Source organism: Myotis myotis, unplaced genomic scaffold (assembly GCF_014108235.1).
Source record: "Myotis myotis isolate mMyoMyo1 unplaced genomic scaffold, mMyoMyo1.p scaffold_m19_p_6, whole genome shotgun sequence".
Classification (NCBI taxonomy): Eukaryota; Metazoa; Chordata; class Mammalia; order Chiroptera; family Vespertilionidae; genus Myotis; species Myotis myotis.
The window spans coordinates 35032663-35048051 of record NW_023416368.1 but is presented as its reverse complement, the minus strand read 5'-3'; the positions used below and the strand labels follow the sequence as shown (position 1 = coordinate 35048051).

General features: G+C 41.7%; 2 protein-coding genes and 1 pseudogene across 3 annotated transcripts in view; 1 reads left to right on the top strand and 2 right to left on the bottom strand.

Annotated features, from left to right (window-relative positions):
• Positions 1-349: 349 nt before the first annotated feature.
• LOC118658318 lies at positions 350-889 on the bottom strand (annotated as a pseudogene).
• Positions 890-4621: 3732 nt separating this feature from the next.
• On the top strand, positions 4622-5850 carry LEAP2 (liver enriched antimicrobial peptide 2). The gene is made up of 3 exons (XM_036313708.1): positions 4622-4931; positions 5119-5258; positions 5564-5850. The coding sequence occupies exons 1-3, from the start codon at positions 4875-4877 to the stop codon at positions 5598-5600; spliced, it is 234 nt and encodes a 77-aa protein (XP_036169601.1). The 5' UTR covers positions 4622-4874; the 3' UTR covers positions 5601-5850.
• A 1559-nt stretch (positions 5851-7409) lies between these two features.
• Positions 7410-15389, bottom strand: part of AFF4 (AF4/FMR2 family member 4) — a 94226-nt gene continuing 86246 nt past the window's right edge. For both annotated transcript variants that reach the window (XM_036313707.1, XM_036313706.1), the window contains one exon: positions 7410-13206. In XM_036313707.1, the coding sequence (XP_036169600.1) occupies positions 13079-13206 (128 nt within the window). In that variant the 3' untranslated portion in view covers positions 7410-13078. The remainder of the gene's footprint in view (positions 13207-15389) is intronic.

The window sequence follows — 15389 nt, the reverse complement described above, 5'->3', positions numbered from 1 at the left end:
GTCAGTACAAGACTAATGACGTGGCAATCAGCTGCTAAAACATTCCCAGCTAATATTAGTGAAGTAAAATGGTGTGCCTGCGCATAAGGTGCGTAAGGGAAATGAATGCAACATGATTATACTAATCAGTCATTAGCAAACCTAGCTCAATAATTATGTATAACAGGATGTTGTAAAAATTGAGGTTTCTATTAAAATGTTTCTTGCATACCATTATATTGGCTGGACCGCAAAAATATTCATTGTGGGCTGCATGCAGCCTGCAGGCTGTGAGTTTGACATGCTTGGCTTAGAGCATCCTCCCGATATACCAGGGTTGTGGGTTCTATCCTCGGTCAGGGCACATACAAGAATCAACCAGTGAATGCATGAATAAGTGGAATAACATGAATGTTTCTCTAAAATCAATAAAATATTTACAATAATGTTTATTTTAGAAAGCACAAGGAGAGAGACTGGACAGCCAGCTCAGGGCTCTTGACTGGAGACCTGCTTTGCATAGGTTTCTTGCAGGCACTTACAGACTGTGAGGTTTTTCCAGAGCTTGGCCATATGTGTGTTCAACAGGCTGTCCATGTTGGGTTCTCCTAGCAGGCTCTGGACGGGGAGCAGGATGGTCCTGATGTCGTACAGGGCAGACCACAGATCCTTCGGGACGTCCAGGCAGATGTTACCCTGGGTGTCCGCATCAGCATGGTAGCAGGGATAGGAACTTTGCCACAGGTTGGCCACTGGGGAGCTCTAGGGAGAGCTGGTACCTCATGTCTTCATAGACTGTGCCAGCTGCTCCATGGCTGGTCCTCACCCATTTGAAAAGGTGGTCTGATTCAGGGAAGGCAGAAATTCCTTTGTTGCCAGACATCATGGGGTCATCAGCTCCTGTAACCTCCACACCATGCACCTCTTGCCCACGGGGCCCTCCACTGGGCTCACTCCTTCGCCGCAGCAGCGAAGCTGGCAGCAGCTGGGTTGCGGTTCTGGGAAGTGCTGGGAGGGACACAGGAACTCGGAGACCACCACTGTAACTCTAAAAGGAATCTTTTTCCTTCCGACAGCAGTTAGTGTGGTAAGGGTTGGCAGTTTTATGCTTATGCTTCCCTGCTCCGCTTCTAGAAATTTCCTAAGTACACTTGTTGCTGATCCAGAACGGCAACTTTCACTGCAGTTCAGCTTCTCTCTCAGGCTGCATCTTTCCTTCTTATTCTCATGATTGTTCTTGCCTTTTAGGAACCAAAGTTAAAATACTTCCAAATCTAAAAATAAAAAATTGGTAAGGTAAGCTGCATTCATTGTGAGGCAGGATAAGGAGGAATGGCTGAGTGACAGACTTGGGCCCATACCCTTTTACTGTTGCTTCCTTCCTGTGATATAGGCAAGAAAACTGCATTCCTGAGCTTTGAACTTGCTGCCCATAAAACAGATGTGTTAATAATTTTCCTGTTTGGCTCTTTGTCCAAATTTATTCTCAGGGCTTGCCTGAGATGTAACATATTTGGGTTGTGGACTTTTTTGAGAATGATGAGAGCTGTGGACCTGAAGATGTAAATATACCCATCCATAACTTTGCATCGTTTCAACAGATGCATGCACCAGGGGAGGACCACTGCCGTTCATGAATCTCTCTCCCTCTCTGGTTTTAGCCCCAAGCTTCCTAGGGGAGATGGCCACCCTTTCCCACCTTCTGGGCTTCATTTTTTAAAAATATGTTTTTATTTTAGAGAGAGGAAAGGAGAGGGAGAAGAGAAACATCAATGAGAGAAACAATTGGCTGCTTCCTGCACGCCCCTACCAGGTATGGAGCCTGCAACCTGGGCATATGCCCCTACTGAGAATCAAACTGGCAACCTCTGGGTGCATGGGACGATGCTCAACCAAGTGAGCCACACCAGTCAAGGCATTCTTGGCTTCATTTTACCCTAAGACTTTCTTTGACTCCTTTGGAGGTACCAGCTCAAATCAAGCTTGCCCTTTCCCAGCACTGAGCCTGTTGGTCTGAATCCTTTTTATCTCAGGAGTACCCTAAGAAGCCCTTGCTGTAAGCCCTATGTAGGCTGAGCTTCTGCTTTTAGATAAAGCTGTGAAAGGCTGCTTTTAAGCCCGTCTCTTATTAAAGAGCTGCCTCTCTAAACTTGGAGGCACAAAGCTCTGCAGCAGGGCGCTGGGGTGGTGGTGGCTGAATGTGGTGAGTTGTCATAGCTCAGTGCTCCTGTACATGATTTGGGATCTGGGATCATTTTAAGGACTACTTGTAGAAATCCATAAAGAAAAGGAAAACTTGGGTAAAGTATCTTAAGGAAGAGGAACCACTACTGTGGGCCTCAGTATCTATAACCCACCCACCTGTCCCCTCCAGCCTTCGTGCAGCTCCTTCACCTGCCGCTGGGGGCACAGCCAGTTAGTTGTTCATTTTGCCCTTCTTTCCCCCAGCAGTGCTCCTACCCCCAACAAAGGCATTCATTTCTGGGCAGCAGAATGGGAACTCTTCAGTTGGCCAACAACAGTCCTGGAGATACAGGTTTGCCTAGTGCAGGCACAGAACTCTGCCAATTCCAGCCAGCAAAAAAGCGAATACATTTTGACCCTTTGTTGAAATTTCACCTAGAAAAGTTTTTCTGTTTCAGGAAAGTCGTTTTTTATTAGGCCCCTCCTGCTCGGGGACAGCACAAAAGTTTCCAGTTACTGTTAAGGCCTAATGATCTCTCCTCCTAAGATGTTCAAACATCTGTTTGTGTCCTACACCCTCTTCCTCGTTTCATCCCAGGCGCCTACCTCCAAAGCAGGAAATCCCTGGGAGCTGTGTTCAGAGTTATCCATGCTATAAACGATCAATGCTTCAGTCTCAATTTCTTCTTGTAAATTAATCACACGAACCCCCAAATGTCAGTGCCTGAGAGGCCTCAGGGATCTCCTCCCATCTCATGGACAGAACAAGAGACTAAAGCCCAAAGAGGGGCTGGGCTGGCCTGTGGTCCGTTACCCTACCGAGACCCCACTCCTGCCTCCCAGCCAAGCACTCTTCTTACAGCTGAAATTGTTAGAGGCTGCTTAAGCCTTTCCCTGGAGGGAGGAACATGTAGTTATGTACTTTATTCAGCGAAATACTTGATTGCAGGGAGCCTGTGACATTTAAAAATTTTTTAAATTTTTTAATTTGATTTTGCTTGGAGTACAGGAAGGCAGAAATGGAGGATTAGGAGAAAGTACCCATCTTTGGAATGAGCAGGTTCCAAATCCCATTTGGCACATCACTCCAGGCTGATAAAGGGGAGCCTGGCACTGAGTCCACAGACCCGACTGGCTCTAGGACATCACGTTGCTCAGTCTTTTGCTTATCTAATCACATTTGTTCTTACCCAATGTTCACTAGGTCACCACGTAGCCTCTTCCCCACCCTACAAAGTTCCTAGTTAAGCCCCTACCTGAGGTCACCCAGAGTAAAGGGAAGGAGCAGCTAACTGGTCACAAACTCGCAGAACTGGTTAGCTGAGTTTAGCAGAGATCTGCTTCTCAGTGTTTCTGAAAGTACAAGCAGTGGTGTCTCCTTCTAGGCCTGGAACCAGGACAGACAGCTGTGGTCACAGCCTGCCCCACCCAGCTTTGAGGTCCACCATACCACCCTCCGCTCCCTTGGCAAGAGGATTGGCGACCTTCTGTTTCACCTTCAGCTGTGCCGCATCTCCTCCTCTTTTCCTCGGAGAACAGGAAGGTTCTTACCAAATATCCAACCTCTGAAGATGAGAAGGGCCTTGGAAACAGATACCAGCAAACTTTTCACAAAGACACCAGGCAGAGAAGAAATCTTATTGCATTTGTCTTGTTGGCTAACCTTTCTAGGTCTCATGTAAATCTAAAGTCCTACCAATCTCTTTACTCAGAATTCACATCTTGGCCCCCAAATGTATTAAAATGCCCATGTCATTTAATGAATACCCATAGCTACTCATGGTTGCCCCGAGAAGCCAGCAGCAGTTCCTACTTTGGGCTTTGGAGACAGCTCAGCTTAGACCTGCTTCCCTGAGGCTGCAAGAAGGACATGCTCTTTAGGAGGCCCCAGTGGCCTCTTGGGAGGGAAGTCCATAACTCAAGGCTTTGCAGTGTGATTTATCACCACCACACAAGTTTAGGAGCCCTCGCTCCCAACTCATTCACAGAATAAACAAGACATCAACCTATACTCATTCATTCGAGTCACCTGTGGTTCGCATAAGTCCCACATCAGTCCTGATGGCCTTACCCCCAGGCGAGGGCAGGTAGACAAGATTTTGAACTTTCCATAGCTGGGTCTCTATTCTTCCGGGAAGATGATCTGGAGCAGAGAATTAGGGTGACAGTCAATCTACATAAATGAGGGACTGCGGCACTGTAGACCCTGCTTGCCAAAGCATCCTCCCACAGTAGGGAGATGGGGGCATTATCCAATTGCCTATAACACAATAGCTCAGTGCCTCTTTCCTAGACAAGACTGAAAGGGGTCAGCGCTATTTCTGAAGACCTCATTATTAGAATTCTATTTTGATATAAATGATCTCACTGAGCTATTTCGGAATCAAAATATGGCTAGGTGCCTGGCCTCCCTCAATGTCTTCACGTGGCTTTCACAGGGAAGGGTAGTGCTGACTTTTGCTAAAATGGGTGAAAGGGTCCAAGCAGCCAACATAATCACTCAAAGTCCAGATGAGAGATCAGTAAATACAACGTGCCTGAAAGGCAGGCCTTGAGCACATTCCTCTGGTAGACATTAACTTATTAAATCGATCCTGATTGCAACAATAAACTTTGCCCCCATCCCACCTGGCATCCATAAACGAGGCACATTTCAGTCTATAAAGGTGGGAACTGTCCCTGGCTTTCAGGCTCCAACACTCCGTGTCAAGATGTGGCACCTTAAACTCTTTGCAGTGCTCATGATCTGCCTGTTACTGTTGGGCCAGGTAAGGATACGAATGTGGGCGTGCAGGGACGGTGGCACTGTAAGCAGAGCCCAAGATCCAGACTCCATCCTGAGGAATGATTCTTCTGCACTCAGTCTGCAGCATCCTGGGAATGACAATTCCTCCAAGATGTTCAGCAGGGTGTCAACCCTTCCACACCTGAGGTGAATTTGTCTTTGCCCCACAGATAGATGGCTCCCCAATATCGGAACTGAGTTCAGCAAAGAGAAGGCTGCGGAGAATGACACCATTTTGGAGAGGGGTTTCCCTCAGGCCCATTGGAGCCTCTTGCCGGGATGATTCCGAGTGCATCACCAGGCTATGCAGGTACGCCACAAACTTGGGAGCAGGGCTGAGCCAAAGAGGCCTGGGAAGCTGGGCAGAGATCAGCACAATCACAGACCTAAGAATAAAGTTGGGATGGAGGACTTGAGGCTGGGAGCTCCTTGGCGAATCCCTCAGGAGTTAAGAGCCAAGGACAGTTACACAGGTGCCATGAAAGAGCGGTGCCTTTCCTCTCTGCAGTCCTCCCTGAGCTTGGATAGCTCAAACCAGAGGAAGGAAACAGAATTGGCTCTGGGCACTGCTATCTTTATTCTTTATCTTAAAAACCACCTTTTGTTTTCCCTTAGAAAGAGACGCTGTTCCCTAAGTGTGGCCCAGGAATGATGGACATACCAGGGAAAAAGAGGAACAGCACTCACCTACAATGCTCCGTTCTATGGAATATTGATTGACTGCATATTGGCTGGAGACACTTTAGGGAAGCAATCTTGTGTTTTTAATATTTAAAGACAGATTATGCTTTAAATTCGTCTCCGTTTCTTCTTAGAATGTTATTTAGATGAGCATAACTAAACTTGTCAATTTAGAGTTTATTTTTCTATGTATATTATTAAAGGTCTCAAATTTGAAAATTTGGCAGTCTGAAATTTAAGCCTTTGAGTGGAAGAAGGGTCACTTTGTATACTCTAGAAAAAATACCCCAGCATTGCCTAATAATCATGTGTTGTTACTGTTCACACTTGATCTTAACCAAAAAGCTGAGAAGTGATGATGTGTTACTTCTCAACCCTGAAAGTTAACAGTGAGTAGCAACAGAAGTAGTGAGAGTTAACCTTTTTTCAAGAAATAAAGAACATGCCTTGGCCAGCGTGGCTCATTGGTTGAGTGTCAACCATGCACTAAAAGGTCACAATTCCTGGTCAGGGCATATGCCCAGGTTGCAGGTTCGATCCCCAGTTGGGGTGCATGCAAGAGACAGCGAGTGATGTTGTTCTCTCACACTGATGTTTCTTTCTCTCCCTCTAAAAAACACAAAAACAAATAAAAAACCCCAAAATGAACAAGGTGGCAAGCTACAGGCACCAGATTAGTAATAGCTATGTGATCAGCAAGTTCCCAAGCTGTGGTCCTGGATCCTAGCCCTTCATTCCCTGTACAAGAACTCTTCAGTAAGGTGCCAAAAATGGGCAATGCTGGCACTGGCTACCTGATGATGTGCCCAAGTTTGTGACTGAACAGAAGGCAGAAATGAAAGAAAATCTAGCTAAATCCTATATAATAAAAGGCTAATATGCAAATAGACTGAACGGTGGAACAATCAAACAACCGGTCACTATGACATGCGCTGACCACCAAGGAGTGTGCGTGGAACATGGCAGGCATTGGCTGTGACGGGATGGTGAGGCAGGTAAGTGAGGGTGCCAGACCAAGGTGGGGTACAGTCACTGTCATCGGGGAGTGCCTCTGGTGGTTACTGAAAATTCTTTGCGCCCATGTGCCGCAATCCCACCCAGCACTCTCACCTGCTGCTGGCACCGGCCCCGCTTGCACTGCAGCAAGCGCCAAAGCTGCCACTCATACTTGGCACCAGTCCTGATTGCTTGGGGCTATCAGCGGGTGGAAGTGGCGCGGCCCTGATCGCCCCTGAGGGCTTCTCCACCTCCCCCTGCTCCTGAGGGGTGATTGGGGCAGCAGCTGCCGCTCTCACCCACTGATAGGGCTGGCCCCCTCCCACCCACTGCTGGCACTGGCCCCAATCACTCGATGCTGTTAGCGGGTGCAAGCCAGGCCGGTGCCATCAGCAAGTGGGAGCTGCGGCAGTGGAAGCAGGACTGCCAGCAGATAGGGGATCAGGGGCCTGGCAAGGGTGCGGAGGATGGGCCAAGACCAGCCCCTATGCCCACTGCAGCCTCGTGGCCCACAGTTCCTTTCAAGGTGCATGAATTCGTGCACTGAGCCGCTAGTAAAACAATAAAAGTCCAAGGCACAGAAACAGCAAAAAGGGTTTGTCTGAGATTTCTGTTAGTGCAAGGTGAATTCTGATCTATGCAAAGGGACCCATGGCTAGCAAAAGTGCAGAATTTCTGTAATGAGAAAATGAGACCTGGACTAATAGAACCAGACTTTTAAAGAAAAGTAGTACTGGGCCCTAAAACACAAAACAGAAATTACATATAAAGGGTAAACTGAGAATTGACAGTTTATAAACTTTAATACAGAAAATCTATTTGATATTTATTAAACTTAGTTTCTCCAGCTATGGTTTGGCATTATACAAAGCATCTTAATGACACAGTAGAGTTAAAAAGATCTTTACAAATTGAAATGTGATACCCTTGTCTCCAAATATTTTAATTGCCATAAATTTGTTTAAAAATACACATTAAACGCATGTTTGACACTCTAAACTTTCTATAATCTCAATACCACAAAATACATATAATATACTATACAGATGTGGAAAAATCTAGTTAGTATATAATACTTTGCTCACCATTAACAGCTTTATTATGTGAAATGCACATACTGACTTAGAAATCCTAGCTTTTGAACCCCAAAGTACCTCTGAAATTTTGACATATTGCAACAAATAAAAATCACAGTATATAATTGAAATTTTGGTTGAAAATGTCAGATGCCTAAATATTTTGGATAAAAGAAATGTAAAACAAAGATCTGGTTCATGTACAAAACAACGGCATCCAACAGACACTAACAGTACCTTTCTGTAGAATCAACAAGCCTTCTAATTTTATCAGCGGCAACACCTCCCCTCCAAAACCCTCCCTGGATATCAAACCATTATTAGCCAAATAATTTTAATTTCAAATAAGATAAAAGGACTTTCAATAAATATATAAGCATTTCTATCCTCCATATATAAAATTTCTTAAAACCATTCTAACGGAGGCTAGAGGCTAGATAGAATTTTTCCTAACTGTGCTTACCACCCCACATCTGGTCAACAGTGGTGCCTTTTCAGGCACTGCCACTTGGGCCAGCTCTGTTGGTGAGCCCCACCCTAACCCAACCCCAGTACTGTTGAATGCTCATGTCAATGATTTGCCAGGTGTGTGCATAAAACTGTAAAACAGGGACACTTCTTGAACAGCTATAACAAACTCAACAGTATGAATAATTATGGCATTGATTTGAAAGGCAGCATTTCCAAAGAGATATTTTCCTAGAGAGAAATATAAGCAGGTAGAAAATTCCAATGGTTAAAAGCTGAAAAGAAACTCCACGTGGAAGCAGATAGAGGTCAAAACTCAATTATTTCTAGAATTTCTGGGAGTTCCAGCCCCCACTCCCTCCCCGCTTTGCTCATTTAGAGAGCTCTTTTGTTTCTTTTTAAGAATGGCAATGGCAATTTACGCTTAGCTGAGCAATGGTGGCAAGGAGAGGTCAGTGGCAACATTCCCGAAAGTCAACTTCCATTACAAGATGATGATTTAGGCTGCTATTTTATGATGCTGAAGATCTACAAGACTTGGTTCAGATTTGATTCTGATGCCTTATTCTGTGACCAAATCTATCAAAAAGAAGAGACTTAAATATCATTTCCTTTCCCTTTTCTGGAGACAGTAAGTTCTTTTTAATTAACCACAGGGTTCGACTGAATAGAATCAGCACCTGCTTTACCAACTATTAATAACTTGCTTCCTGTCACTTACCAGCTTGGTTCTAGGGTCCAGGGTGTCTAAAGTGAATTTCTCCTTCAGTGAGTATGTGAAAGATATACTCACAAACATGACCAATTTGGTCTCTCGTCACTACATATTCCAAGTCATTCCATATTTCTCTCTTCTATTTATCTTATGGAATAGCAACCTTAAATGTGCAATATTATTTATTATTGGAAAAAAATCAGCCTCTCCAACACATTGATATATGACCTGAAATGAAATCTGTGTTCCACATTAATTAGGGAACACGAGTTATAGGAGTCTATATGGATTTGAAATGCTTTCCCAATTTTCTTAGGTTTTGTTGTTTTTAAAAAAACATCACCACAATCTGCCTAAAATCAGTCATTCCAAGTAGATGTTCCTGAGACCCAGAAGCAAACTACTATAATTCAAAATACATGAGGCCATTCTGTCCAATTAGCAACTGGAAAATTAAAATCCTTCCCACCCTGTAAGAGCCCTATTATACTACAAAGGGCTCTATATATTTTAAAAGTTAATTTACTACAAATCATAGTAATTAAGTTTTAAGATCTAAAAGGAATACACATTGCACCCTTGAACATTATTCAAGGTGTCAACAAGAAAGTGTCTTAGATCAATTTAATAAATAATGTGGAAATAGTTGCACTAAGCTAAAATACTAAACACACAATTTTTGACAAACTAAGTTCATGTTTTCATACATACATACATACATATATATAAAGTGTGTATGTGTACATAGTTTTAAAATCCAAAGTTGCAGACCCTCACACCTAAAAGAGTGCACAGCTACCTCTCCTCTGCACACAGGCATCTCGGACTGGAGAGACCACTGGCCGCTCTGAAACTCTATGGAGTCAAAACATTAATTTAGAACAGGTGCCTTTTGCAAGCACTTGCTTCACAATGCAAGCTCATTCAAAAAAAAGGTAACTTCGCAAAGTTTCTGTCATAAAACACGAAATGATGCTATCTGAGCTGATTAAACCTTTCTTTACTCAAAAGAAACAACAATGAAAAACAACAACAGTGAATCTAATAAAGTCACAAGTGTATCAAAGTGCAGCCCAGATGCCTAAGGAGCCATCAGTGCGAAAGCTCCTCAGCGCACAGGCGTGTATGGACAAGTACACACGTTACTCTACATTGCTTTTTACTTTGGAGAATTAAATTAGTGATGGTCAACCTTCTCCACTCTTCAGCAACTATAATTGTAAATTTATTGGAAGTACTCATTACTTTTAAAGTCAGTTCTTGGCTACTTGCCCAGAAAAAGGTGGCACTGAGGCAAGAAGCGGGCAAAATGCTCTCCAGCAAGACTGGGCCTAGGCTGGACTGTAGAAGTTTGAGAATCAGCTGGAGGGAAGTGCTCCCCATAGCCCAACCCAGACTGACCAAGGCTATTATGCAACAACTTCATCCACTGCAATCTGCTGGTTGGTTGCCTACAGAGAGTCCAATGGTATAGGCTGCTAACTCATACAAGTGTGGTCACAAAGAGCAGTCAACAGAGTAGTTTTTAAATAGTTGCTATTTCTAGAATTAACTATATATTAAGTACAAGTTTCAGACTACTAAGTAAGTTTTTAGTCACTTGTCAAATACCGTTTTAAATGGTTGGAGAACACTGAAGACACCTACTGAGGAAGGAGGAATGGTCACCTGTAAAGGAGTCCGAAGTATGTGCTGGAGCAGATGAAGACGCAGACAGAACTTCTGAGGTGGGCTCAGGAGAGGAGTGGTGTTTCCAGAGAACATTACCTTAAAGATTCAATTCTTTAGGATAGGATTTTGATCCACTGCCCATTACTACCTGGTGGGAAAAACCCACCACAGTGAAAAGCTTGACAAACTCACTCTCCCAGAATTGACACAGTTTTTAGAGAAAGAGTATCTTAGAGCAGCACCATAAAACATGCAGGAAACTCTGCTTTAACCAAACGCTGGTGTGACCCTAGAAACGCTCCTGCTGCCTCTCAGGACACAGAAGAGATTAGAACATACTGGAACTCAGAGGTGCCCACAGGCCCCTATTGCTGACTATCTAAAAGCTCAGAGGATACCTTTTCCATTTCTAGGACATCACTGCAAATAAAGGAATCAGGGTCAGAGAAGTCAGAAGGTCAGGACCTATGTCTACTGGATTAACAGTGGCAAAGTTTCCCACTGAATAACTACCATGCTCACTGAGACGTTGTCCTCTTAAAGAAAACTGTTCCTAAAATATTAAGATATCAGAGGCAATTTCTCCAAGGGAAAAAGGTGGTCAACGCAATTTATAGATATCATTCTTCAAGGATGTGCAGAAACAACTTGAGGTACAAAACAGTTAAGCAGCTCTAGAAATATGAAGCCACAGGACAATGAAAGTTCTCTAGCTTCAGAAATAAGTGTAAAAGAGACTCGAAAACAGAATTCACTGCACCACTGGGCTTGGAGATTTTCTATCCCTTCTTTCCCATTTCAAGCCTTAGCAATTATCTATAAATATCAGGATAATCCTTTTTTTCTGACTGGGTGGATTCATTTTTAGAATGGGGAGAAGGACAAACTATTTTTTGAAACAGCATTACCCAATAGGTTTGACTAAGTCATGTACAAAAGCATTAGCTTTTCTGAAATAATTAATCCTTTATGTGACCCTAAAGGTGTAAAAGAAGAGAGAATTTAACATGGTTACTGCAGGTGATCAACCATATGGGTGATCTGGTCCTAGTATAAAACTTCATCTGTAAACAGTCCAGAGTCTTCATTTAAAGGTAAGATTTAAGGCACACCAGACATGATAGGGGCACTAAAACAAGATAGAGGAAATATTTCTCACCTTTGACTCTTATATGCACCTTATAGGAAAAGGTACAACTCTTATAGAGCTGGCTTCTTAAGCAATACCCCTACTCCCCACCCCTTCCCAAGAGCTCACATTGAACCAAGTTAGGTACTTTTCTAGTGTGAATTTTCTGATCCTATCAGAAACATATATAATTGAAGAGGGCCTTCATAATACAAAGGGACTAATTACAAAACAGGTTTAAAAGGAGAAATTCATCATCTCTACATCAGGCATTAGAACTCTAAGTTGTATAACAAAAGCACAGACACCAAAGCTCTAGCCCATTCCTGTATCAGTCACTGCATGCTCCTATCAGAGCATCACAATCTAGTGTGGAAGAATATTTATATAAGAATTCCGAGAGAGATTTTACCCTTTAAATATCATTAATGAAAAAGATATAGGCAGCAACTTTCAGGAGTTGGATCATCCTTTGCTCAACAGTAACTTACACTATTTAAATTTTAATAATTAGCACAAAAAAACAAAAAAACCCACCACCACCACCACATGGTTTTAGTAAAATCCATAAAGTTCAAGATTGTCCTTTTATAAAACCCTTCATTTGATATGCTTCTCCTAGAAAGTCTGCCTGCCCTCTTCTGTAATGCATTAAATGCAAGTTGTAGTCACCTTGTGATTATTAGTGTTATCAACACATGTTCACAGTTCTTGAAATAATGCATACCAAATCAGACATATTTTACACCCATGTAGAATGCTATCTTCTCATATTTAAGTGATTTTCATATGTAGAATATCCTTAATATTAAGTATAAATTCTGCATTAATAAAATTGTAGTTAATATTTGAAATATTATCAGGTAGTAGGTATAGAAAGAACATGTCCATATTTTAGATGAACCAACTGTTACTCTTAGAAGAGCGACCACAAAAAGACATTAATTGGTAACAAAGCTCCCAAAGTATATAAATAAAAATGCCTACATTACATTTATGCTAAATATTTAACAGGATAAATTTATAGGCAGAAATAATGAAGTTTTAAACTAGCCCCAATGTGGGATCTTAAATTAAAAAAATTAAAATAAATAAAATTTCGATTACTTAAGAATTGCAATTGGAATTTCAATCTTATTAATAAAGATCACCGAAACCATCTTATCAATATGCTGCAGATTTAAAAGCATTTAAATAATTTTTCATATTGGGAATATTGACAGGGTCAACTGGCATGATGGCTTTGGGCTATAAAAAACAATAACACATGAACAAGGGAGGAGAACACCATTCCTCATTCTTAGTGTTGACTAGGTGGCATGTTATGGCAGTTTTCCTTCATGATGTAACACAGTGTTGTGGAGAGAATCAGAGGCAACAAGAATGTGTTCAGTTCAAGATATCAACTTGGCATCCTGGCGAAGCCAGTGCAGTCCCTGCCGGGTGTAACGAACTAGGTCTGTCATGATGCTTGCGTTAAAGATGAGAGGGCCCATTACTTTATCCAGTTCAGCAAAGAATTCTAGAAAATGAAAAACACTCATTAAATGATGTACATTGCTTTAAAATTTTTAGTCTAGACTGTAAAATAGTATTCATATGAAGTAAAAAAACACACCCTCTTAACACATTGTATGCGGGAAACGTATTTATACGTTTTACGTATTTATACATTCTACCAGTGTAGTAGAGCATGGGACACGTATTAATATGTTTTTTATAGACTAGCGGTAGAATGCGGGTAACGTATAAATACGTAAACTAAAGTTATCGTAATTTTACTGAATGTTGCCATTTGTGCAAAAAATTAGCAAAAATGGCCCGCGCCACCTGTTAGCGCGCGATAAAAAACTACCCGCAAACAATGTGTTAAACTAAAATAACTCTCCGTGTCTTAGAACAAGCCATCCCATAGTCTCAAGTTATATTTCCCCTAAGTCACAAAATATTTCAAAGAACTATATGATCAGGAATTAAGTGTTATATAAGTAAGCAGAATTTCACTGATGGAAATTATAAATTGTTAGTATGCAGTAAACATTATTAAAATAGAGACCTAGTACCACAATGTGCTATTATTACTCAAAAACAATCTCTGTGTACTGTTTTTGTATAAGAAGCATGTTTCCCGGTAAGAGCTCCTGTGAAGCTTATTTATTTTTATTTTTATTTTGTTAATCCTCACCCAAGGAAATTTTTCCATTGATTTTTAGAGAGAGTGGAAGGGAGGGGGAGAGGCAGAGAGAGAGATAAATACCAATGTCACATTGATTGGCTGCCTCCTAGACCAGGGCCGAGGATCAAGCCTGCAACCGAGGTACGTGCCCTTGACTGGAATCAAACCCGGAATCCTTCAGTCCGAAGGCTGATGCTCTATCTACTGAGCCAAACTGGCTAGGGCGCCACGTAAGGTTTAGACACTTTTGACAGCCTGTATCCAACCTTTCTGCTGTAATCATATGCCATGCAACATCCCATGTTATAGACAGTAGTTTAAAAATATAAGGGACAGAAATAAAAGAATTCTTCCTAAGTGAACAAATACAGGCTGATGTACATGTGAGGTGGGTGTAGAGAGGAGGAGAGTAAAACAGTATCCTAACATTTGATCCCAATGCAATTTTGGGAGAAGATAAAGGGATGTAGGACTCAGACAACAAAGACAGTTGATATACATGCACAGAAAAAGGGGTCATTCTCACGATAAAGCTCTCAGCCTACTTAAATAAGGCAAGAAGTAATTAAATAGTTGAGAAGAAAAGGGTCCTCTTTATAGAATTCCAGCTAATTAATGTAGCAGGAATATCAGAACAGAAAATTCCTGATGCATTTTAATAAATATAAGTAGTGATCATGAATGAGTGCTAAAAGCATGAAGTTAAAGATTAATAGGGAATCTTACATTAAACTGAGTCAGGCTGATACCATATAAATGAATCAATAGTCAGATCTTATTATCACTAGAAAAGAGATAATCATTGCACACCTTATACTATGATGTAATAGAAAATCTAGAGTGCCAACTATGAAACATTCTTATCTAAAATAATAAACTCAAAATAAAATAATAAACTCAAGTCTAACTAATCAAGCCTCAAGATATAACTATCAGCCCTGGCCAATGTGTTGAGCATCATTGGTTGAGCATCATCCTATGTAGGTCGCAGGTTCAATTCCCTGTGAGGGTACATAGCCAGGTTGTGGATTTGATCCCCGCTTAGGGCACATGCAGGAGGCAACTGATCGATGTTTCTCTCACACCGATGTTTCTCACTCACTATCTCTCCTACTCCCTTCCACTCTCTTTAAAATCAATGTGAACATATCCTTGGGTGAGGATTAGGAAAAAGAAAAAAAACAGATGTAACTATCAGTATGAAGGAAATAAAGGGGACAGAGAAGAGCAAACTAAATGATACCATAAGAAAGCAATCAGTCAAATCCAGAATATGATATAGTCTATGGCCCAGTTTCTCCTTGACATCAATGACATGACCAAAAACCAAAACAAAATACTTGAGACTGATCAATGAATGTTTAGATCCTGCCTAAACCAAATCCCATTGTTAAAAAAGGGGCATATTTGAGATAACAGAAAAATCTGATGGTAGACTAGATAGATGATGATTTAAAGTAATTATTATTAATTTGGGTGGCTGTGATAAAGGCATGGTGATCATGTTTTTGAAAAGTCTATCACCTAAA